This window comes from Azolla caroliniana, unplaced genomic scaffold, assembly GCF_043228905.1.
Source record: "Azolla caroliniana isolate FFs.n. ecotype wild unplaced genomic scaffold, voAzoCaro1.0.p SCAF_8, whole genome shotgun sequence".
NCBI classification, from domain to species: domain Eukaryota; kingdom Viridiplantae; phylum Streptophyta; class Polypodiopsida; order Salviniales; family Salviniaceae; genus Azolla; species Azolla caroliniana.
This window is the reverse complement of record NW_028230443.1, coordinates 2,674,846-2,699,686: the sequence shown is the minus strand read 5'-3', so window position 1 is coordinate 2,699,686 and position 24,841 is coordinate 2,674,846. Positions and strand designations below refer to the sequence as shown.

The following is a 24,841-nucleotide window of genomic DNA, read 5'->3' as shown; positions in this document are numbered from 1 at the left end:
ATCAAGGTGGACTTAATAAATATAGGAAAGCGCTATTTGCCACCCCATTTTGGCTATCCCCGCCTAAATTTATAGAACCTAATATAACCAAATAAAATTGCTTATTAATTAATTAATAAACTCAGCATAGCTCAAATTCTCGCATATCACAAGTGCGTTTGTATCGTCAGGCAAATTTTCAAAACATGTATGGCATGACTATTTTATGATTAGATTCATATACATACATAGGTGACAATTACATGTCTGAAATCCAAAATCTGAAGCAGTGTAAATACAATCACACCCATGGTACCTGTGGCGAAATAAATATGATCATGCAAATACATTTACAATTTTATGTGTAGCCATCACAGTTCAGTAACCATCATAATGTCTTTTGACATATAAGCTCAAATATGGCTATGGATATTTGGCATTCTGTTAGTCTCAAGTTGTTTTAACGTAATGCCTCATAACAATATACAGGATTTGCAACCCAAACGCTTTGCAGGCTTTGGCATAATAGTAAACAAATGATATGAATGTGATAAAAAAAAATCTTAATTTCCTCGAAGGTTCAAAGAAGCTTTAGAAAATTCTTTGAAGATATGTCTATTTTCCAACCAACACAACCATATAATTTTTTCCATGCTCAAATCGAAAGGTTCCACAAGAAATTGTACTATTTATATTAATCAAGGTGATAAAGTTTGTTTTTCTTCTTATATCTTGCTACATACCAGCTTGCATGTTTTACCAATACGAGAGAAATCAAGATTTTCAATGCAACAAGGAAACAATATGTAGTTATACCATAGATAAACATGCAGCAAAACCGCCAAAATGGTACACCCGGAAGATAAGCTGCATACAATGGGATGAGAACTCGAATAACCTGTCAAAAAGACATTTTATGATGAATCTGAATTTTTTTTTTGAGGTTCATTAAATACTGTGTAGCTTATCACGATACATAGCTTTATTGAATCTGTGTAATGATATGCATTGCTTTTACGATTTCACGAAGTTTAATATTGATAATCAATCTGTCAAAAATAATCTTACTTAACCCATATTAAAAATTGGAACTTAGAAACTATCATAAAAATGCGTAATAGGTGCAGACTTCCTTGAGCTGGATTCCCCAAATTATGGCAGAAATACAGGTTAAAAAACGCCTATATATTCTGGAGTAGATCTGTTACTCTCTGATATCCAACATCGTACTCTATTCTCCAAAATCAGGATATAAATTTCCCCTTGATTGAATCTTCAGCATGACATTTACAATGATACTTTCTTCAGGCTATAAATTATCATAATAGACATGAGAGAATATGGAATGTCTTGACTCCTTTAGTCATGTACTTGTCCACAAAGAGGACTTACCACACATGCAGGTGCGAAGGGCACAAATGACATTGTCTTATGAACTTCCCTTGATTGTGTGGACAATGTCTGCACAGGCAATAACAGTTTCAACCAACAAGATGAATAACTCACAAGCAAGAAAGTCAACAGGCCCCAAATGGGTGCTATTATATTAGTTTTCAACCATCACATTAGTTCATCAGCATACTCCTTTTATCTGTGTCATACCTCACTATGAAATGGTCACTACATTTCACAACAGGGATTAAACATTTCATTCCTACATTTGACAACATGGAATCAGTACTGCCTCATTTGGAGCATTCAACGAAATAATTCATGCAAGTTCTCATAATGAACACATTTAGCTTAGTCTTAGTTCATTTTATTTTCGTTTGAACACTAGTTCAGCAATGAGATTTCATTTATTTTCATCTCACAGAGGTTTGCCACTAGTAATATGAGATATACTGCAAAAAAATATAATATACAGGCTAAAATTCTCAGAATCCAGAAAAGAATGAATTAGAAGATTAGAAAATGCTCACCATCTTCATTCACATAAGAGAGTATGGTCTAGGTTAGGTGTATGTTTCATGTGTGAGAAGAGAGGGTAATTAATGTGATTGATAAAAAGGTCTCAGACTGCTATGCAAGACTCTAGAAATGGTCTAAAATAAGGACTCCGAATACTTTCCTCGGTAATTAGATGCATATATTTCATAGTTCCCTTTACAATAATCTTCAATTGATGTTTGACCCCTACCTTATTCAATTGTAGTTGGATTATATGTGGAGTAACAGTATAAACAGAATTTCACAGACCAATTTGTTAAACTTGCAATCTGAAGAAAAACTGAGTTGCACTCTTTTAAGGCAGAAAATAATACCATTACCAGGTTCAGAATATTATATAAACCTAGCATGCTGCACTATGATAAAAGCATATCAGAATAAGAAAAATACCTCTTCACAGAGGGACAGAAGAAATTCAGAATAAGCTGATGGCTTTATTTCGTTAAATTTGGCAAGAAAAGCATGTTTGATTACATCCACTAGAACCTCACAGGAGAACACAATACCTGCATTCTGCATAATATAAATATTATTCATGATTAGATAGAAACTCGGTTTGTACTCCAATAGAAAAAAAATGTCCAAATAAAACTTCACAAAAGTCTCTCCCCTAAAGCACTCATACTCACCCAAACAAATGCTAAAAGCCAAGGTTCATTTGCTGCTAAAAGGTTTTGTGCTAAGACAAAAAAAAGATGTGCTACGATATGGAACCGTTCCACCGTGTCTGCAATCAAAATAATAGTTACATTACAATAAATTACAGTCCTGACAGGAAAAAGCTCCAAATACCCTTTGCTTTCTTATTTATCCGAATGCCTCTAGGTTTTCCTTATTTCCACAAATCCCCTTAATCAAGCCCCCAAAAGAGCAAGATTATATCACTATTTGACCAACCATAGGTCAATTCATGCACTTTTTCACAAGCGTATGAGCTATTTGAGCAATTCTATGGTCAAACCCATCAACTTTTTCTTCCTTGACGGGGTTGGCCACGGATATTTAGGGAAATAAAGAGAAACTTGGAGGCATTTCAGAGATTTTCCCTTCCTTATCTAGGCTGTATATAGCATACCCAAGTATGCGAGCTTGTGAAGATTGTCTTTGGTTAGTCTTTTGAAAACGTTACTCTTGATCTCAGCAAAATTGTTGGATACCAAAAGTGTCAACAAAGCATTATTGTGAGACCGTATAGCTGCTGACACTGTAATTGATTGGGCCAAGATGATGAATGAATGGAGAAGTGATAACAGTTAAAGAAATAAAGAATGAAATCCCTCTTGATAATTGAAACAAAAAAGCACAGAAGGTAACATTAAATTAATGGTGAGGATATCAGAGGAGAAGACAGCTATGCCCTGGTCTAATGTAAGCCTAAGTGCCTCTGATAGGAGAACATGATGTGAACAAGTTGCCACATTTTCTGCAGAGTTCAGAAGTACTTGGAGCACATCACTGCCAAAAGACTGGCATAGCTTGTCAAGTATCTGCATTAAAAAAATTAGCATCTTGGAATGAACTTCTTTATAACAAAGGAATTTGAGTATTATCAATTTTACCTTACCTCCAATACATTGTATACAACGTACAGCTTAATGGTTGCCTGACTCCTTATCATATGATAAATATAGCTGATATCTTAAATGAAAATTTGGGATGCATGTAAGCATCAACAGGAGATAATCCAGTACCCAAAGAACCGGATTTCACCAAATATTACCAGTTTGCTGCAGTAAAGTCACCCCGGCCACCAATACAAGGAGAGATCCCAAATCTCCAAGCTCATCTGCACGCAGTCTCCGAAACTTCCTGTGATAGAATAGAATAATTATAATCTATAAAGTAAGTTATGGATAGTTTGGAGTTCTTATGGAAACTTTAGTAGGAAAGTATATAGCTGCAATCATTAATGATAGAATTGACTACAAAATTATCAGGAAAAGAGCCATGAAAGGATTCTGAGCTTTTCATTTTGACAAATATCCCTAGTTTTATTTCCCCAAATTCCTGTGCCCAACATCCAATACATAAAAGAGGGAGAAAGGAGAAGAACTGACCACAGAATCACTCAAATCCCATATAAATGTTTGAGATGGGATTCACAAGGGCATTCAGGAAATAAAGAAAAACTCGGGTTTTCTGGATGTTTTCATTTTTCTGTTATCGTATAATATCAGGTTCTAACTTCGCCCTGTGAAGTCATCTTGTGACAGTAAAGAAATCTTACCTTCTACTGCGAAGCAGCCTCCATAGAAATATGCAGACCCTCACAGGCATGATGGTCAACAATGTCAAAAATGAATCCAAGCAAACAAAGAACCCTACAATTATTAGCTGCAATAAGTGGACACAGAGAAAGGATTAACCAATGTGCCCAAATCCCCCATTTATCCAAATTCGAATGATTGTAGCTCAAAAGAACCCACCAACTCACATCTCCAGGGCACATGGAACATTGTGTTGTAGACATGTTCCCGTTTTTTGTCATTCTCAATAGATTGTACTTGTGAGGTACAAGATGACCGTAGAACTTCACCAACAAAATAATCAAATGGTGATACAATCACTGGTGCAGGACCTGCTTTTAAAATGACTTGAAACCTCAGTACAATAAATATCATAGCACAATAAGACATTCATGGACTATGCAGATAAGAATTATAACATGTTTCATGCAGTTAAAGAAGTACAATAAGACACATTGGAAATAATTTTAGAGAACAAAACTTACAATTATAGAAAAAAAAGGTCCTTTTATAAAAATCAGTATAGCAGACAGCTAGCTTTCACCCTCCAATTTCCCCCTCCTCCAAGAGAGAAACAAAAAACATTACAGAAGGTCACTCAACTTGAACATACTTTCAAGTGCCCAGTGATAACCACGTATATCTGCTAATCAATGTTTACTATGTATCAAAGATCCAATCTAGCATCATGAAACTTCCACGTAGTGAAGGCAACTACCATGTAGATCTACAGGTTTAGCATTTGCCACTATTCTTCTCAGTCTTACATTGTATTCTCTACTTGTTGGTTCCATGTTGTATTCTCTAATGGTTTTACATTTGTATTCCAAATAAAGATTACAAAGATTGGCCCAACTTAGCATTTTGCTACTATTCTCTTGGTCCTAACACTATGATTAGTATATGGTTGGTTAATGAGATTGGCAGTGTATTAGCAGTACCTAACAAAGAGGTCTGAAACAATCTGTTATGCATAATTATGCCACTACAAATATAGAAAAACTCTGAAATACCCAGTTCCTTTATTTTCCTGAATGCCCTTGGTCAACTGCAAAAAGAAATTATATGTGCTATTTGAGCAAGTATGTCAAAGTATCCTTCCTTTCTCAATTACATGTGCTGTTTAAGCAATTGCACAGTTAATTCATCCCTTTTTTCTCTCTTTCAGAGGTTAACCAAAGTTTGGAAAATAATAAAAAATCAAGGGGTATTTCAGAACCTTTCACTTAAAACTAGACCGAGAGTGGATTTGATGCTGTAAAGTAAGCATAGCTGTTGAAATAAAAAGCAATATAGTTCAAAATAGACCTGCTCATCCAACTTCAGAAATTGCCACTCATGTTCCAATGATGATCAATGCAACTCTTCATCATGTATATCGGATGCAGATGATCTTGGATAATTCATTGTGTATATGCAGCTAATAATTTCTTGCTTTTTCATGTAATCAACAATGTTGTAGAATAAATGGTACTATTTCATGAATGCAGTAGTGTCATGCAAACAGACTTCATGACAAAACTGTTTGTTGGTTGCTGGAAGGGATAAATTGATACTACAAAAAACTTCAAAATAAATGAAATACATTGAGCAACCTCAAAATAGAAGAATACCTGGTGATACATGAGCTTTATAAGTAATATCGAAGTTATATCCATCGCTATCACCAAATGAAGACTGTCGAGCAACAGCATCAACAAACGATGCTTCCACACTCAAATCTTGATTCTTTATGATAGCACTGTCTTTATTTTTCAAATCCTGAACCAATGCAATTAGATTAAGTTTCCAGATTGCAAATATTCAGGGTTATTCTTAAGATGCAATTAAATAAAGGTTCAAGATTTGCGACGTTATAAGTACACTTTTGAAAATGTATTTAAAACAAGATCGGTTAGCATTATGCTTAACATGCATTTCCCTTAAGGAAACTGAATTTCATTATAGACACTAATATTCTTAGCATGAGAATTTCAGTGAGAATTACTCTTAACATGTATTTCCCTCAGTAATGGATGAAGAACTGCACCATGCATTACCAATGCTCTTAGCATGCGATTAAAATAAATTTAGGTGAGGATTACTCTTAATATGCATATCCTTCAGTAAAGGATACTGAACTGCACCATGCATACAGGTCAGTATGAATTACTCTTAAAATGTATCTCCATCAGCATAAGCATCTGAAGTTATCATACATACCAATATTCCATTAATTGTGGAGTTTGGTGTGCATATACTGTTTGAGTCTACCGTCAAGCAAGAAGACAGATCAATAGGATCATTACTTTTAAGCTGTATATTGGTAGAACCAGATTCAGACTCATGGCCAAAAAGCTTTAAAAGATCATTTTTCATCTTTAGAAAATCATCTTCTGGCTTAATGAAGTTCTTTGGCTTTAAAAAATCATCTCTAGCTTTAACAACTTCATCTTTCAACTCAACAAGTTCATATTTGGCCTTTACATGATCACCAGTGACCTTAACAAGCTCCTCTTTCGCTTTCACCAGAAGCTCCTGTTTTGGCATAACTTCATCTTCCGCCTTCACAAGGAGGTTCTGTTTTGGCTTAACTTCCTCTTTAGCCTTGACAGGAAGAAATCCTTCAGAGCTCTCTAGTCCTTGTTCAGGAGTAGAAACGACAGACATACTTCCATCATAACATCTACCTTGACGCAAAGATGTGTGCAAATTTCCATCATACCATCCATCTCCAAGTAAATCTGGGCTTAAACTGAGATCTAAGCCTAACTTTAGAGGAATAGATGTTTGAGAAAGACCGAGTTTCTTGCTCTTTTGCCTGTTCCTTCTCCTGTGAGGACCATCTCCTCTCGTTGTTGCAGCCATGGTTCCATTGTCTTCGTAGTGATGAAGAAGCTCGCCATCGCCAGGACTGTTTCTAGGCAGAACTTTGAAAGATGAGCTTCTTCTAGTACTGTTACTCATGCTTTTTCAAGATATGAGCAAAGAGAATATGCAATGGAACCTGCACGGATTAAAAAATATAGATGAATACTAAAGAAATGATTGACAATAACAAGGCAATATTCTTCGTCTTCTTCTCTTAGTTTCCAAGACAATATGAGAAGAATAAAGACAAACTATTTCTTATACGTCTCTTATAACGTGCACGGAAGGAATCTGCGAGGAAATCTGAATAGATTACCTAAGAAAAGAAGGCGGAAAGAAAGATACAAGGGTTAAGGAAAGGATTAACAACGACAATCTTCTTTAACTCATGTTCTCAAGACATGAATAAAAAGAATATGTAGTGAAAGCTGCACAGATCAAATCAAGAAAACATGGAAAACAAATACACAGAGTAAAGGAAGGATTAACGCAACTTGTATATGTGAAGTTTAAGAGGTATGCCATGGAACTTACCTAGATCAAACAGGAAAAAAAGATGGAGAAATAAAAAGATCAAAGATTGGATAAACATATCATATATGTGAGGATTAAGAGATATGTGATGAAACCTGTCAGATCAAACCAAAAAAAGGCGAAAAGATACAATGATTGAAGGGAGATTAACACATCATATATGTGAGGATTATGAGATATAAATGTGAGTGGCAAGATCAAATGACGGATTAACACGTGGTATAAGTGAGGATTACGACATGCATGTGTGTGCAAATATCAAAAGAGACGTTGACACAAGATACATATATGTAAGGATTACTAGATGCGTGTGATTTTGGAAAGATCCAAGTAAGAAGTAACAGTGATTTATGTGGAGAGATATGAAGTGTTTACATGAACGTGAATCCGACGAAAAGATTAGCACGCCCTATGCACCAAAATGGTGGATAGATTTGAGGGAGGGAAAATCAGATTAAAGATCAGAGAGAGATGGATGGATAGATACCTGTGAGTGGATGGATGGATGGATGGAATCATGGATGGACGGCGCGTTGGAGAGGTGAGACCATGGCTCCCATGGCTATGGATGGATGCTTCATCAGAACATACATACATACATACATATGTGGGATCTATGGTGGCTGCCAAGCAACCATATAGGCCTCCAAGAGAGATTGGTTCGTGGGGGGTGGGGGTGGGCGTGGGCGTGGGCGGACATATGGGTGGTCGATGGTCAGGACTGCAATTGTCCGGGCAGACACTCCCAAGCCCGGGCCGCCTGGACAACATTTGTCCCATGGGCTCGGCTCACTCTATCTATTGCCCATCGACTCCTTCCATGCATCCATAACCCCGAAGGCCTATGTGCCGAGCGGGACGCCGACTGTACCGACCGATCCTGAGAACCTTACATGGCCTGGACTTCGACCGCCTCAACAATCACGTTACGTGTCGCGATCATTTGCCTCTTCGGTAGTGCAGGAAAGTTATACCTTCTTCACTTTCCGTCGGATGCTTATTCATGTACAGAGAGATGCGAATAGTTGGTGTGGATGGGCGAGGACTTCGAGTGTTGGTGGTCAATGACCCATGGAAATGTTGGTCATTCGAATAAGTTACAAAAGATCGTTGCTACTCATGCACACCAATGTTGGACGACAAAGCTTGGTTAATCATAAGAATATGCTTATTCATGTACAGAGAGACGTGAATAGTTCCAAGTGTGGGTGGACGAGGAGTTCTAGTGTTGGTGGTCGATGAACCATGGAAATGTTCAAGTCATTCAAATAACAAAAGATCGATGCTCCTCATGCACACCAATGTTGGACGACAAAACTTGTTTAATCATGAAGGCATCGTTTACATGGCACATATAGCCATGTATATGATGGTGGTGTCAATGTGTTGGATGTTGGATATTGGAGTCGAAGATAGCCCAAAGTCAAAAGGTCCCCAAAGTTGAAGGGAGCTAGACTCAAAGTCTCTTCAGACTCGAAGGAAACAACGACTTGAATGATGATTAACACACAAGGGTAAGATCATGATATGCGATTAAGGAAATGTACACTAGATTAAGACAAAAATGTGAGCAAAATATATATAAGCTGTTGAGGGATCAAGCTCAACTTAGTTTAGTTAGTTAGTCAACCATGTAAATTCGTAGTTACCTAGATAGAATCTAGTTAGAAGTGTTGACTATAACACCTTAAATAGGACCTTGTACTTACGTGGGATATTCTAGATCCTCGACTCCCAAGTACATTTAATATAGGACTTACACTTTTGTACCTATATTATCCTCACACATGTGCACCCTTGCACATGAGATCTATATATACCTCATTGTAGGTATTTTTGTATTTGATGATGTTTTATAATATACACTCTAGTTTACTCATCCCCCATCTTGCGTTATTCATAAGTCTCTCTCTCTCTCTCTCTCACACACACACACACACACACACATATCACATAATCTTTTGCTTATCAACTTTATCACATAATTAGGTACTAATTAACTCTTAATTACTTACCTAATTCTTAACATAAGCAATATCATTACAAATTATGTTTACAACGATTCGAGATAGAGTACCACAATTTTGATGGTTTTTACAAAATGGTCATACGAATAGAGCACAAACGAATACGAAATGAAAGAAAAGGAGACTATGGAGTTTCCAATGAAGGTGAGTCGTCGGGATTGCGATTGCCACCATTAGCTACGACGCTGGAATGATGGTGTATTGTTCTCACGTCACTTCATCCTCCCTTCGACTTTTGATTCTTTGTTTCTTTATTTCATCGAAGTAGCCAACCGTAATGTATTCAATGGCATTTACGAACCGAAAGGTTGGCCCTCTATTGACATTGGTTTTTATCCTATAACAAATATTACATTGAGTTAAGAATCGATTGAACAATCTTAAGAAAGGCAATATAGTGAATGAGACATATAAATAATCCTTACCATGCAAGGTTCTCGATGCCATTTACGAACCGAAAGGTTGGCCCTCTATTGACATTGGTTTTTATCCTATAACAAATATTACATCGAGTTAAGAATCGATTGAACAATCTTAAGAAAGGCAATATAGTGAATGAGACATATAAATAATCCTTACCATGCAAGGTTCTCGATGCCATGGCAACGAGATCTCAAAGCTTGAGCTACCGAGTACCCTTGGTCCATACTATGAAAGACAACTATCCTCCACAAGGATGTGGTCGTTAGCTCAACAAAATCCTTGACCATCTTCTCTAACTGTTTAAACCTAAATGGTTCATCGTTGTATGATGACCCTTCCATTCGAAATCCATATGGAATATCAACAATCATTAGCGTATATTCCTTCTTTGGCACTTTTTGGATCATGTCAACGACATCGCCGCAAACCACGTTGTAGTAAAGATCTCTCGTAATATCCTTTTTGTGGCTAAATTTTTTGAAGGAGCCATCTTCCTCAATTTCGTACGCCTTGACTAAGCGACAATTCTTTTCTTTTTTGGCTCTCTCAAGATGTGCAAGGAAGGATGTCGGGAAATCGTGTCTATCCTTAACTTCTCCTTGTTTCTTGCCACAACACAATTTCTGGGCCTGGCGAAGAATCGAAGACCGACGACTAAAGCCGGTTTTCTTCGGTATCTACCCGTCTCTGGTGCATGCCGGTGGATGCGCGGTTTGGTGGGGGTGGATGTCGTGAAGAAAACCGGCAATAGGTGGAATCGAAGAAAAAGGAGCATGAACCGGCTCTTACATAGGCGGACGCGAGAATTGATATTTTGGACATAATTCATAATTAGGTCGGCTGATGTAAATACTAGGTAGTACACATTTATTAGGGGATTTGCGCGTATCTCTATCGAAAGGGACATGGAATAAAGCGATTTGACTAGGGAAGAAGGGTCTCTAGTCAAACTATTTAAGGACTATTTAAGGACTATTTAAGGGAACTATTTAAGGACTATTTAAGGAAGAAAAGGGATCGCGCGTTGGCAAGGACGAAGTGCTGCTGCAGAACCGAGGGCCGAGCTCTCTCTCTTCCGATCGTCGTTCGCTGCCTCTGCTTCATGGACAGCCCGTGTGCTTCCAACAGAGGCTCTCTCTCTCTCTTCTCCACCCCCCCCCCCCCCCCCCCCCCCCCCCTTTTTTTTGTTTCTTCGAGTTGTGTGGCTATCGTCTATGTGCGTGAGTAGGACCCCGTGTCAGGTCCATTACCGGGTTGCTGGTTGGAACTGTTCGAGTTGTAAGCTACTGATCATAGTAATCAGATTCCTGTTTCTTGCTCTTATTTTCTTTCTGTGTATCTGCAACTCTCTCTCTCTCTCTCTCTCTCTCTCTCTCTCTCTCCTTGGTCCAAGACCCCCGTGGTCCCGCCTCTTCCTACACGCGAACGCGAAACTTCGCGACAGTGCGACCGACGACTGCCGGCCAATTAGCGGTGCATATGGTGCGACGCCACCGGACATTCTCGGAGAGACTACATTGACCTCGGTGAAGCGCTCAGAAGTAATGTAGTTTATCTTTTGAATGGCAGGATACATGCGAGCGACACACGAAGATTGCTTGACGCGAATTTCAGGCGAGGTGGAATGAAGAGGCTAATGGAAGAGGCTGCGGCACGGCACGACACGTCGATGCCGTCCACTACTCGGCTTCGGCCGGCATCCACGTAGGCGAAAGGGCGACCAAACCCGATTCAAACCCTGGGTTATGGCCGGTTATTCTTGAGACCTTGTCCAAAGGAAGGCTGTAGAAGGGAGAAGCGGAGCGGGCGGAGGAGTGTGTGTGCGAAGTTACCAGCTTGAGCGACCCCGTTGAGGAGAGCACTGGCTTTGTGGAGGCTGCGTGTAGGAACTACGAGGCCCTGATCGACGAAAGGCGAGCGGGGAAAACCGGGGGAGCAGGTCCTTCGGGGAGGTATGACACCTGAAGCACGCCGAAAAGGCATGATGCCACTCCGACCGGGCCACAGGAGAAGGAGAAGGGCAAGGTTCCGAGCTTCCGTTTAAGCTCGGAGATTGAGAAAACAACGAACCTATAAAAGGTTCTAGAGGAGCGAGTTCTCGACAGTCGTGTAGAACTCACACTAAGGGAAGTGGACCTCGTGGAGAGAAAGCGTCACGCGATGGAGCCGGAGCCCGAGAAGCCAATTGAGGTAAGGGCGGCAGTCCTCGACGAGATGGCCGTGGAAGTTGAGCTTGCGGAGAGCTACTACACCAGGCCGCACTAGGCAAGAGTGACTATAGAAACCCCGGTTCGTATCGGGGACATGAAGGAACCAGTGGTGGCATTAATCGACCACGGGTTGGAAATTAACCTGATGTTGATGGACTTCTACAAAAGGGGGAATTGGCCGATCAACACCAAACATGGGTGGAAGATATGCACAGCTACAAGAGCCACAAAAGAACTACATGGGGCTTGCCCGAACGTTAGGGTGAGCATCAGAGACGTCGATATAAACCAACTCTTTTTCGTGCAAGAGACGTCCTCCCACCCAGTCATCCTAGGCGAACCATACATCACATCGGCTAGAATGGAAACGAAAGTATTGGATAATGGTTCAGCCTATGCAAGGGTAAAGAGTCAGGATGGCTGTCATTCTGTCCAATTTTTGATCGTTCGGAAGAATCACGAGCGGAACAGGGACACCCTCGGAAATAACGAGAAGGCGGATTTTTAGAAAGGGCTATCAGGGCGTGGGGCCACGATAGTCCGGATAGCCGGAAAATTCCCCACATCTGTAAACTAGGAAGGAAAGTTTTGTTCTCCGACAACGGCGGATGTACAATAGCCAGCATCAATGGCCAAGAAAGAAAGCGGGCCGAGATACGCTTAAAGGTGTGTGGAGCCTTGAGTCACGACGAAGGGATTGGGGAAGTTGTGGAGGCGGTCTCGTTCGATGATACCCTTGGAGAAATCAGGAAGGTAGTCGAGGGAGGCCTAAGCGAAGACCGAGTCATACCGGTCAACTCGGTTGACATGTATGAAGTCATTGCGGACTTCGAAAGAAAAACCAGGGCACATTGGATTGCCTGAGTAGACACCAAGTACAAGACTGTGGACCGGAAGGTGAAGCCCGTCGCGGACCCCTTACGGGAGGATAGCTGGGAACGAATAAAGGGGGTTGCTACCGACCCGAGCTTGCGAGATCCGGCCGGCATAGGACACCGTTTCACCGACAAAACGTTACGAGAGCTGAAGATTGGTGGGGGTGGCTTCCTACTAGCGGCGGAAGAGGACCGGTCCAGAAGGATGCTCGAGAGGCACGGGAAAGCCTTTGCATTCTCGCCGGGAGAGATCAGGTGTGTTGACCCAACCATTGTTGAACCAATGGTGATCTTTACCGTGCCGCACGTGCCATGGAGTCTCAAACCAATTCAAGTACCAAGAGCTCACATGCCAATGTTGATGGAGTTCCTTAAGCAGAAGGTGGAGTTGGGCATCCTCGAACCATCGAGTGCCCCTTACTCTAACCGGTGGTTTACGGTACCAAAGAAGAACGGTACGTTGCGCTTCGTCCAGGACTTACAACCGATCAACAAGGTGACCATCCGCAATACAAGAGTTGGGCCATCGATCGATGAGTTCATGGAAGCCTTCGCCGGAAGGTCCATATACTCAGTCGGAGACCTTTACTCGGGGTACGACCAGTTCCAGCTGGCTGTGGAAAGCAGGGACATCACAACAATGCGAACCCCTCTCAGGCTAGTTCGAATGTGTACCCTACCACAGGGAGGGACCAACTCAGTGGCACACATGGTGAATGCAATGAACAGAATCTTGCGGGACTGCATTCCGAGCATCACCATGCCTTTCCTGGACGATATCCCTATCAAGGGGTGTCCGGAGGACACCAAGGATGAATCGATCGGCGCGGATGGGTGCCGAAGGTTTGTCACAGACCATATCTCCGACTGCAAGAAGATACTACAGAGGCTCGAAGATGCGCGGCTTACCTTCTCGGGAGAAAAATTAGCCTTTGGACAATCAGAGATCTCGCAGAGTAGAATGTGCACCAGGAACTCCGGTCTAAATCACGGTGGACACCAACCCGACCGGGATCGGATGGGTCGTAAATCAAGAGGACGAAGATGGCACGCGCTTCCCTATCCGGTTCGGTGCGAAGGTACTAAGCGAGCGACAATGAGGATACGCCCAAGTCAAGCGCGAGCTATGGGGTATCGTTTCGGCGGTTAAGGTCGACAAAGATTACCTAATCGGGATAGAAGTGATTATAGAAACGGACTGCCTGCCGATTCTCAGTATGGTCCCCGAATGTGCAACTCCCGACCTGGCCATGCTCAGGTGGATTGCGTACATCAAGTCCCTGAACCCAGAGATATGACACATCTTGGGTAAAGACAACGCCATGGATGATATGCTTTCTAGAGCGGTTCGAGGATGAGGACGGTATGGTATCAGAAAACGAAGAAGTCGGCGCGGACTTCTTCGAATCAACAAGGATGAGGATAAAAGGGCGAAGCGCTCCGCCCCTGAACGAATTCGACGAAGAAGACTACGATGGGGAGTAGCTTCTAATCGGAAGATTTCTAAAAACAATGATGGCAGACGCCTCGATGACTAGGGAGGAAGCGGGACAGATCTGAAAAAGGTGTTGAGAGACAAGCTCAACATCGGTCGGTTCGGCTGAAGAAGCCGAGGACCGGATCGGTTGGGACTGATCGGTTAGGCCGAGTGCGTAAACCGGGTGGTCGTTAGGAAAGATATTCTGTGAGGAATATATTTGGGAGTTAGTGTAGGAGCTCTTGATGAGCATTGAAGTACTGTCAGTACTTCGGTCAATCCTTCTAGGGCTTGTATAAAAGTGTTCACTGAACACGTCTTATGTACAAACTGAGTATTATTGTTGAATATAGTTTTTTGTGTCTTCTCTCTCACTCTCTCTGTCTCTCCCGCGTATACCGTGTAAGCTCAAGCTCTCCATTAAACCTGAGTTTCCTTCCTTTTGTTCGGTTTTCATACTTGCTTCCGCACGTTACTTTCTACATGGTATCAGAGCGCGAGGGTTGAGAACCTCTCTGCAGCCGACACAACTTGACGAAGAAGAACGAGAAGAATGATGGATAGAGGCATGGCGAGCTCGCTTCCAACAGAGAAGCTCGACAGAACCAACTACGCGTCTTGGTCCTACAAGATGCACCAGTACCTGCTTGGGCATGGCTACTGGAGTTATGTCGAAGGAGCTAATGACGCGGCACCCGAATCGACACACAAAGACTTCCCGTCGTGGGAGCAATCGGCGAGCAGGGTATTGTACTGCTTCGCGTCTTGTGTGGGCGAACAACTATTGAGCTATGTTCGGGATGCAAAGACGCCGAAGGGTGCGTGGGAAAATCTGAAGAAGATGTTCGCCGCGAGCACCACAACCAGGAAACTCCAGCTACGACAACGTGACTTGTTGGTGGCGGATTATACCTCGAAGATCGAGGATATCTGCGACTCCCTCGCCTCCATAGAGGTGAACATCGAGGAGAGCGAGATGGTTCAGATCTGTCTTGGAGGTTTGGCGTCGAAGTTCGGAGCGTTCCGAACGGCTGTGTGTACCCGGGAGAATACGCCGTCCTTTTTTGACTTACAGTCGATGCTCCTGGTAGAGGAGAACCACGCGGGTGCGTCTACAAGCACGCACACCGACAACAGAATGTTGTACACGGAGGGAGATAGGCCCCGTGGACGTGGAGGACGAGGCGAGTCGGCACGCAATGGAGGCGGCCAACAAGATCAAGGAAGAAGGCACCGAAGTGATGCCGACAGCAACTCCGGACCCTCCGGAAATAGGGGGAGTCGAAGCGATGAGAACCGGCAAGGGAAGGCCATCGCGGAGTGCTGGTACTGTGGCAAGAAAGGCCACAGGGAAAGTGAGTGCTGGAAGAAGCGCGCCGATTCGGAGAGAAACGGCTCCAGACATACCGACAAGGGAAATTGGCAGCAATCGCACTACGCCGAAGACTCCGGGAGAGTCGGAGAAGGGTCTGCCTTCGTGACGAGACACAAAGCAAACTCAATGAAATAAAGCACCCCGAGATCAAACGAGGTGTGGTACGTAGACTCCGGCGCGTCAAACCACATGACGAGCCATAAGGAGTGGTTCTCGTACCTTGAAAAACCGATACAAAATGGAGTAGTCGCAACAGGAGACGACACTCCGCATCCGATCGCGAATGTCGGAGAAGTTCCCCTTAGCCATGTCGGACAGAAAGGGAAACTCATGAACGTGCTGCACGTTCCGACAATCACGAAAAACCTGGTCTCGGTCAGACAGATCGTCGACCAAGGGATGGAGGTTCGGTTTACACACCTCGGGTGCTTCATTGAGGAAGAAGGCCGTGTGATTGCGCAAGGGCGCAGAGACGGGAGGATGTTCATCCTCGACTCCACTGACGGCAGCACCGCAATGTTCGCGAAGGGAAGAAAAACCGAGTCGGACATCGACTTGTGGCATAAGCGGATAGGCCACGTCAACTACCAGTGGTTTCAAGATCTGGAATTGAAACAGGTAGTGTTCGGATTGCCCAAATTTAGTGGTCGAAAGGCACAAATTTGTGAAGCCTGCCAGCTCGGGAAGCAACACCAACTTCCTTTCCCCAACGAGCGAAACCGGAGCCGGAATAAGCTCGACACAAAACGTTAGTCTTGGCGGGAGCCGATATTTCGTCTCCTTCATCGACGACCACACGCGGCACACGTGGATCTACCTCCTTGAGAGAAAGAGCGAAGTCTTTGACTGTTTCCGTGACCTCAAAGGGTTCGTGGAAACGGAAACAGGACGAAAGATCAAGTGCTTGCGGTCGGATGGCGGAAAAGAGTACTTTTCTGGTCAATTCAACGGTTATCTACAACAAATGGGAATTCGCCGCGAATTCAGTTGTAGATACACGCCGGAGCAGAACGGCGTGGCTGAGAGGAAGAATCGGTTAGTTGTGGAAGCGGCACGGGCAATGCTGGAGGAGAAGAGCTTACCCAAGTTCTACTGGGCCGAGGCGGTAAGGACCGCGGTATACATCCAGAACCGGATCGGAGACAAAGTGTCAGCGCACGAGCTATATTTCGGAACGAAGCCGAACTTACGACACTTGAGGGTGTTCGGTAGCATTGCGTATGTGCATGTACCGAAGGAGAAAAGAAGGAAGCTGGACGCAAAGGCCGAGAAATGCATCTTGGTCGGTTACTCGGACGAGCAGAAGGGTTATAAGTGCTATAACCCTCGCACCAAACAAGCGCGTGTTAGCCGCGACGTTGTGGTTGACGAGTCCGCGTCCTGGTACAAGCCCCCGACTCCGAACCCCGAGTCCAATCCGTGTTCTAACGATGAGGTCAGTGAGGCCGAGATGCCTCCGGATGAGCCCGAAATCGAGACCCGCGAAGAGAGTCCGATTTCACTCTGCTTAAGTGGACCGATTGGACGACTGAGTCGGTACGATCAGTCCGATGAAGAGCCGGCGAGTAGTGGAGACTCGGCCGTGCATTCCCCGCGCAGGAAGCTAAGGAGATGGCTTACGCGCAAAGAGAAAGGGAAGAAGAAGGTGTCGGATTCCGGCACGGATAAGAACGAGTCCGACTCCGAGGGAACCGGTGACAGGACTTTAAAGGTGAAGTCCGCGTTGACCGAGAAGGCCTCGACATCGGCTAATGTGAGATTACGCCGATCTACCCGCCAGAAGAATCCTGTTTTGCGGTTCGGATACAACAAGTACATGGCGCATCATTATGCGTACATGACCCGTGTAGCGGAAGTGCGTGAGCCGGAGAGCTACGCAGAAGCGGCTAAAGATGCGAATTGGCGTGCCGCGATGGAGGAAGAGATGCACGCATTGGCGGAGAACGAGACCTGGGACTTGGTTGAGGCACCGAAGGGGGTAAAACCGATCGGGTGTAGGTGGGTGTACAAGGTCAAGTACAACACCGATGGCTCGGTCAACCGGTACAAGGCTCGGCTAGTGGCAAAGGGCTACGCGCAGAAACATGGCATCGACTACGATGAGAAGTTTGTGCCGGTCGCGAAAATGATGACCGTCCGTGTTTTGCTCGTAGTAGCCGCGGCCAAGGGGTGGCACTTACATCAGATGGGCTTCGTCTCGTCAAATTCGGATTCTTCCCTGTTCATCCGGAAAGGTCGACTCGGACCGGTTAGTATTTTACTATATGTTGATGACTTGGTCATCACCGGTGCTGACCTAGGTGAAATCGACCGCGTGAAGCTCCAGCTTGCGGCATCATTCGACATGAAGGATCTGGGGGACCTTCATTACTTCCTCGGGATCGAAGTGATCCGTACCCTCGAAGGCATATTGATCAGCCAACGTCATTACGTGCTGGGTATGCTCTTCAAACTCGGGATGGCCGACTGTAAGTCCGTCTCGACTCCTCTAGACAGAACCATCAAGCTTCGTCCCGATACGGGAAAGGTATGCGACCCGACGAGGTTCCGACAAATTGTCGGAAGCCTCATATACTTGACCATCACCCGACCTAACCTCAGTTATCCGGTCGGGGTGATCAGTCAGTTCATGGTGCGACCTACCGAGGAGCACCTTCAGTGTGCGCAACGCATACTTCAGTATGTCAATGACACTAAGGACCGGGGACTGCTATATCGGACCGGTGCAGCCGCGCAGTTAGTCGGCTACACTGATGCTGATTGGGCTGGCAACGCCGCCGATCGCCGATCCACGTCCGGATATGTGTTCTCCCTCGGGAGTGCCGCGATCGCGTGGTGCAGTAAGAAGCAGCCGACAGTTGCACTGTCGAGCACCGAAGCTGAGTACCGAGGAGCGGCTGTCGTGACATGCGAAGCCATATGGTTGAAGCGGCTACTTAAGGATCTGCAAGTGGAGGTGTCAGATCCGACGACGATCTACTGCGACAACCTCAGCAGCATCCAGCTCGCGAGGAACCCCGTTTTCCATGCACGGACCAAGCACATTGAGGTGCACTACCATTTCGTCTCTGAGCGTGTCCTTTCCGGTGAAGTCGAACTTTAGTACGTGCCGACGGATCGGCAAACTACCGACATCTTCACAAAGCCGCTTGGTCTGGACAAGTTGCGACAATTCTCAGGTGCGCTCGGGTTGTGTCACCTCGATGTGCCGAACTTGAGGGGGAGAACAGTCCTGAACGACCAAGGAAGGCAGCAGGAAAGGAGCGGAGACCGTGACACCGAGTCCGAGTCGGTAGACTCGATTGTCGAGTTCGAGTTCGGATCGGCTGAAGAAGCCGAGGGCGGACCCACGGAAAAGTCCGAAAGCGGACAGAAGAGGAGTAGCCGAAGGAGAGAGCCGATGCCAACCACGCATGGGGGAGATGATGCAATCGAGGACGAGAAGACCGAAGACAAGTTGGAGACAACCAACTCGGACGAGAGCGAAAACTGATCGGAAGTAGCCGAGTCGATTTGGATGTTTGATTCAGACACGCTGAATCAATCGAGGCCCAAGCGGAAGAAAAGGCAGCAGGAGAAGCGTCAACACCGCAACAACAGAAGAGCTAAGGGCCGCATGAGCAGACAAGCCGACTGGAAGGGTTGAAGCGCGCGGAGTCGAATAGGTCGAGGAGCGCGAGCGAGGCGTGAAGCCAGGAGGAATCGGAGCTATGTGCCCGAGGATCCCGAAGAGCCTCAAGTTGAGCTTGAGGGGGAGTGTTGAGAGACAAGCTCAACATCGGCCGGTTCGGCTGAAGAAGCCGAGGACCGGATCGGTTGGGACCGATCGGTTAGGCCGAGTGCGTAAACCGGGAGGTCGTTAGGAAAGATATTCTGTGAGGAATATATTTGGGAGTTAGTGTAGGAGCTCTTGATGAGCATTGAAGTATTGTCCGTACTTCGGTCAGTCCTTCTAGGGCTTGTATAAAAGTGTTCACTGAGCACGTCTTATGTACAGACTGAGTATTATTGTTGAATATAGTTTTTTGTGTCTTCTCTCTCACTCTCTCTATCTCTCCCGCGTATACCGTGTAAGCTCAAGCTCTCCATTAAACCTGAGTTTCCTTCCTTCTGTTCGGTCTTCATACTTGCTTCCGCACGTTACTTTCTACAAAAGGGCATATTGATACTTCCTACGGAACGGAAAAATTTGGAGGGTCCCAAAAAGGCGACACGACGCTCCGCTCCGAGTAATGGCGCGAGCGGGTGATCAAGAGAAGTTAATATCAGAGTTCCACGTAAGCCCTTGGTCTGGACACCGGGGTACATGGGCCATATTCGAGAAGTTAAAGGAGAAATACTAGTGGCCGAGTATGTATAAGAGCGTACACGACTTCGTGTCCATGTGCGAAAGCTGCTAGATGCACTCGGTGGTTCGACACTGCGACGAACTGCACCCAACATACCCCCCGACCGTGCACTTCAAATGGATGGTCGACTTGGTAACGATGTCGATAGGAGAGGGTCAAAAGCGATATCTGGTGCTGGCTAGAGAAGACCTAATGAATCAGGTAGAGGGCCGAGCACTAATGAACAAGACCACCGCGGTAGTATGTAAGTTTTTGATTGAAGATGTCATATGCTGAAATGAGCCGAGAAGAATTGCTAGCGGCCCGAATCCGGCAGCTCGAGCGAAGGCCAGAAGACGTGGAGCGGGCCACGGCTAGGGTGAGAGAAGCGAGAATCCGAAACAAGGCCCGGTTCGACCGAACACACCAGCTCCGGCCAAGGAAGATCGAGGATGGCGATTGGGTGTTGGTCTACGATAGCAGCCTCGACAACCAGCATAGGTCTACGCGTAAGTTCGCGAAGTGATGGTTCGGGCCATACGTGGTAATTAGCGTCAATGATAACGCGACGTATCATCTCGCGGAGCTCGACGGGACCCGAATGACGACTCCGGTGGTCGGGAAACGGATAAAGGCCTTCAAGAGGCGGAGCAAGGCGGAACCAGACCCAGGAGCCGAAAGGGTCGGTTTAGAAGGGGAGGACGAGTAGCATATGGCCCGGAATCTCTCACTAAAATCGCTGCCCAGCAGATAACGGAGTATGTGCGGTTTAGTGGGGTTGGATGTCTTGAAGATTCCAGGCCATAGGTAGAAACAAGGTGAAACGCGCGGGAGCACTGGTGTGCACGAGTGCACACCCCTAGTGAATTAAATAGTGTAAGTACTAGGCATAGGTAGAGGGAGGTGTACTAGGTAGTTAAGGCATTAATAGGGATTCAGACGTCGCGTAAGTAGGGAGAGTTACGAGGAGAGCGAATCAGGGGGGAGAATCTAGGAAGGGAAAGTGACAAGTCATGAATGCCTTGTAACGGTTGCTCCTTGTGCTATAAAGGGGGCGACATTTGACTGTTTGCGGGGATGTCATTTTTGGGGAAGTAAGAGAGAGGAAAAAAGGGAATAGAGAGAAGACCAGACAAGGAGTCCTACGAGAGATCACCAAAAGGCACTTCCTCGGCTCGCGTCAGACGCCCGAGTGCTCCCGACCAGGGATTGACCTTCTGTGTGCATACTCCACTTTGTATCTGACTACTGTAGAGCCTACGCTCGACCATCAGCACTAATCCGGTTGAATCACCCACAGCGCTACGTGCATATATTGATTAATAGAAACTTATCTGCCAAATGCAAGTTGTTCTTAGCATCTCTGTCCGCGCTCGTGTCTACACACGATCATGTCACACCCATCCTATTCCGGTCGGGCTCGTATCTACGGTTACATAGATCGGAATGTCCTTGCCGTAAACCACTTTACAGACTGCCGGTGCCGTGTTAAGTGCTTCTTTCAATCTCCGAACCGACTCCGTATGTTCCTTGCCCCAGTCGAATTTGCGCCCTTTCTTTAGCAGCCCGTAGAGCTGTTCTACGATGTGTGCGTAATGCTGAACCCAGATGTGGTAGAACGCACACGCCCCTAGGAACCTCCGCACCTCCGTTACCGATTTGCATTCCTCCTTCATTGCGGAAATGGCTTCGACCTTTGCCAGAGACGGTTTCCGGCCATAAGGCCCGCGCAAATGACCGATGAACATGATTTCTGACTATCCGAAAACCGACTTTTCCCCGGAGAAGGTGAGCCGCGTGCCTTCCAATCTTTGTAGTACCTTCTCGCAGTCTTTGATGTGGTTCGAGACGAATTTCCAACACCCATATGGTCCGACCGTTAAGTCCTTACCCTCCATCGGACATCCCTTGATTGGAATATCATCCAAAAACGACATGGTGATGTCCAGGATGCAATCCCTTAGCACCTTATTCATCGCATTCACCATGTCCGCTACCAAGTTTGTCCCCCCTTACGGGAGGGTACACATCCGCACTAGGCCGAGAGGAGTCCGCATTGTCGTAATATCCTTGCTCTCTACGCCTAGTTGGAATTGGTTGTACCCCGAGTACAGATCCCCGACTGAGTAAATCGACCTTCTGGTGAAGGCTCCCGCGAACTCGTCAATGGTCGGTCTGATTCCTACGTTTTGAATGGTCACCTTGTTGACTAGCTGCAGGTCCTGAATAAAGCGCAACGTGCCTTTCTTCTTTGGCACGATAAACCAACGATTGAAGTATGGGGCACTCGACGGTTCAAGGATGCCCATCTCCACCTTCTGCTTCAGTAGATCCATCAACTTCAGGATGTGAGCTTTGGGTACTGGAATCGGTTTGAGATTCCACGGCATATGCGGCACCGTGAAGTGACCATCGGCTCAACTACCGTCGGGTCTACACACCCGATCTCTTCCGGCGAGAATGCGAAGGCCTTCCCGTGCCTCCCGAGCATTCTCTAAAACCGTTCCTCCTCCACCGGCAGTAGAAAGCCACCCCCACCAACCTTGAGCTCTTGTAGCGTTATGTTTGTGAACTGGTGTCCTATGCCGGCCGGATCCTGTAGACTTGGGTCCGACGCGACCCCCTTCATCCGTAACTTGTTGCCCTCCGCCAAGGGTGCCGCGACTGGCCTCACCTTCTGGTCCACAGTCTTGTACCTTGTATCCACGCGGGCCGTCCGGTCCAACTCGACCCATTTCCCGAAGTCGGCGATGACTTCGTACATCATTTCCGAACTAACCGGAATTGTCCAGTCTTCGCTGAGGCCATCATAGAACACCTTCTTTAATTCCCCCAAGGTGTCGTCGAAAGAGACCGCCTCCATAGCTCCACCAATCTCATCGTCGGGGCCCAGGACTCTGCACTCTCTGAGACGTCCCTCCGCCCGTTTCTTCTCCCGGCCGATAATGCCAAAGGTTGTACAACGTCCATTGTCAGAGAACCAAAATTTCCTACCCATAGTACAAGGTTTCCTCCCTATGGTACATGTGTGGGGTGTTTCTGGGGTGTCCGGACTATTGCGGCCCCACGCCTTGATAGCCCTCTCTAAAATTCTCCTCGGCTTTCGCTGCCGAGGGTCTCGCGGTTGCGCTCGTGGTTCGGTCGCACCGTCAGAAATTGGATGGAGTGTCACCAATCTTGGCTCTTCACGTGCGCGTACACCGAACCGTTGTCCAACACCTTCGTTTCCATGCGCGCTGCCGTAATGTACGGTTCTCCGTGTATCACCGAATGCGACGATGTCTCCTGCACGAAGAAGTGTTGGTCAATCTCGACATCACCAATTTTCACCCGCACATTTGGGCAGGCCCCGTGTAGCTCCTCCATGGCGCGCCTCGCGACTCGTATTTTCCATCCGTGCTTGGTGTTGATCGGCCACTTGCCCTTCTTGTAGAAGTCCATAGACATCAGGTTGATCTCCAAACCGTGGTCTACCAGCGTCACCACCGGCTCCTGGACGTCTCTGATCCAAACCGGAGTCTCCGTAGTGGCTCTTGCCCAATGCAGCTTCGAATAGTAGCTTTCCGCCAACTCGTCTTCCAGGGCCATATCTTCTAGGTGCGTCGTTCGCACCTCCACCGGCTTCCTCGGCTTTGGCTTTGGCTCTATCGAAAGCCTTTTCCGCTTCACCAAGTTCACGATGGAGTCATGGAATTCCTTCTTGGCAATCCCAAGCACTTCCCTCAACGACAACTCCACCTTGGTGTCGAGGATTCATTCCTCAAGGACCTTCCGCAGGTCTGTCGTTCTTTCTATCTCGGTGCTCAACCAATAACTGCCATTCTTTGTTTTATCTGGTGTGTCGGAAGTATCTGCGTCATTTTGCTTCCGCCCGAACCGGGTCTTGTACCACTGCGAGGGTTCGGCTCCTCCGGCCTCCCCTGCACGCTTGTCTTCTACCAGAACCTTGTAGTTCTGACACGCGGCTTCCACGAAGCTAGTTTTTTCCTCTACCGGATTGCTCCACCCGGTGACCTCCCGGACCCGCCTTTCCGCGCGGTCCGCTTCCTCCTTCCTCAGCCGCATACTGACAAGGCCTTCTAGTACCACCGGCCAGAACCTAGAGTCCTTTGCCTTCCGGCCTTCGTCACTCCCGACCCGGATTCTTGTTGACGCTGAGTAGTGGATGGTCTCCATGTGGCACGCCGCCACTTCTTCCATCAGCCTCTTCATTCCTCCTCCTCCAATATTCAGCTCTAAGCCTCTCAGAGTGTCGCTAGCATGCACCCTCCCGTTCCACAGGTACACCACGTTAGCCCTTAATGCTTCTGCGAAATCCACGCAGTCCTTCCAGACGTGGCCGATCGCGTCACACCACAAGCACTGATGCCCACCCTGAGGCCTTCAGTCACGAGGCTGTTTGCTGTCGTCCCTCCTTGTCTGGGCAATTTGGAGGTCTCGCACCATCTGCGTCAGCTCCTCCAGAGCCGCTCCTCCGGGCGGGCCTTTGACCACGCTGGTGAGGATCTCTATCGGATCGGTGTGAGGATCTTCGTGGGACCCACCCTTCTACTGTCTAATTTGCCCG

The 24,841-nt window shown here is 46.1% G+C and overlaps 1 protein-coding gene across 2 annotated transcripts; it reads right to left on the bottom strand.

Annotated features, from left to right (window-relative positions):
* Positions 1 to 521: 521 nt before the first annotated feature.
* On the bottom strand, positions 522 to 8,146 carry POD1 (POLLEN DEFECTIVE IN GUIDANCE-like protein). 2 transcript variants are annotated; one of them, XM_087323535.1, is made up of 13 exons: positions 8,047 to 8,146; positions 6,378 to 7,161; positions 5,789 to 5,936; positions 4,356 to 4,510; positions 4,157 to 4,263; positions 3,650 to 3,738; positions 3,494 to 3,567; positions 3,266 to 3,416; positions 3,005 to 3,172; positions 2,559 to 2,656; positions 2,320 to 2,442; positions 1,372 to 1,440; positions 522 to 877 (listed from the first exon to the last, which is right to left on the bottom strand). In XM_087323535.1, exons 2-13 carry the CDS (start codon positions 7,119 to 7,121, stop codon positions 674 to 676), a joined length of 2,130 nt encoding a protein of 709 aa, XP_087179661.1. In that variant the 5' UTR covers positions 7,122 to 7,161; positions 8,047 to 8,146; the 3' UTR covers positions 522 to 673. The 2 variants fall into 2 exon arrangements, with proteins under 2 accessions (XP_087179661.1, XP_087179662.1); XM_087323536.1 differs by having other exon boundaries at positions 4,356 to 4,507.
* Between the last annotated feature and the right edge of the window lie 16,695 nt (positions 8,147 to 24,841).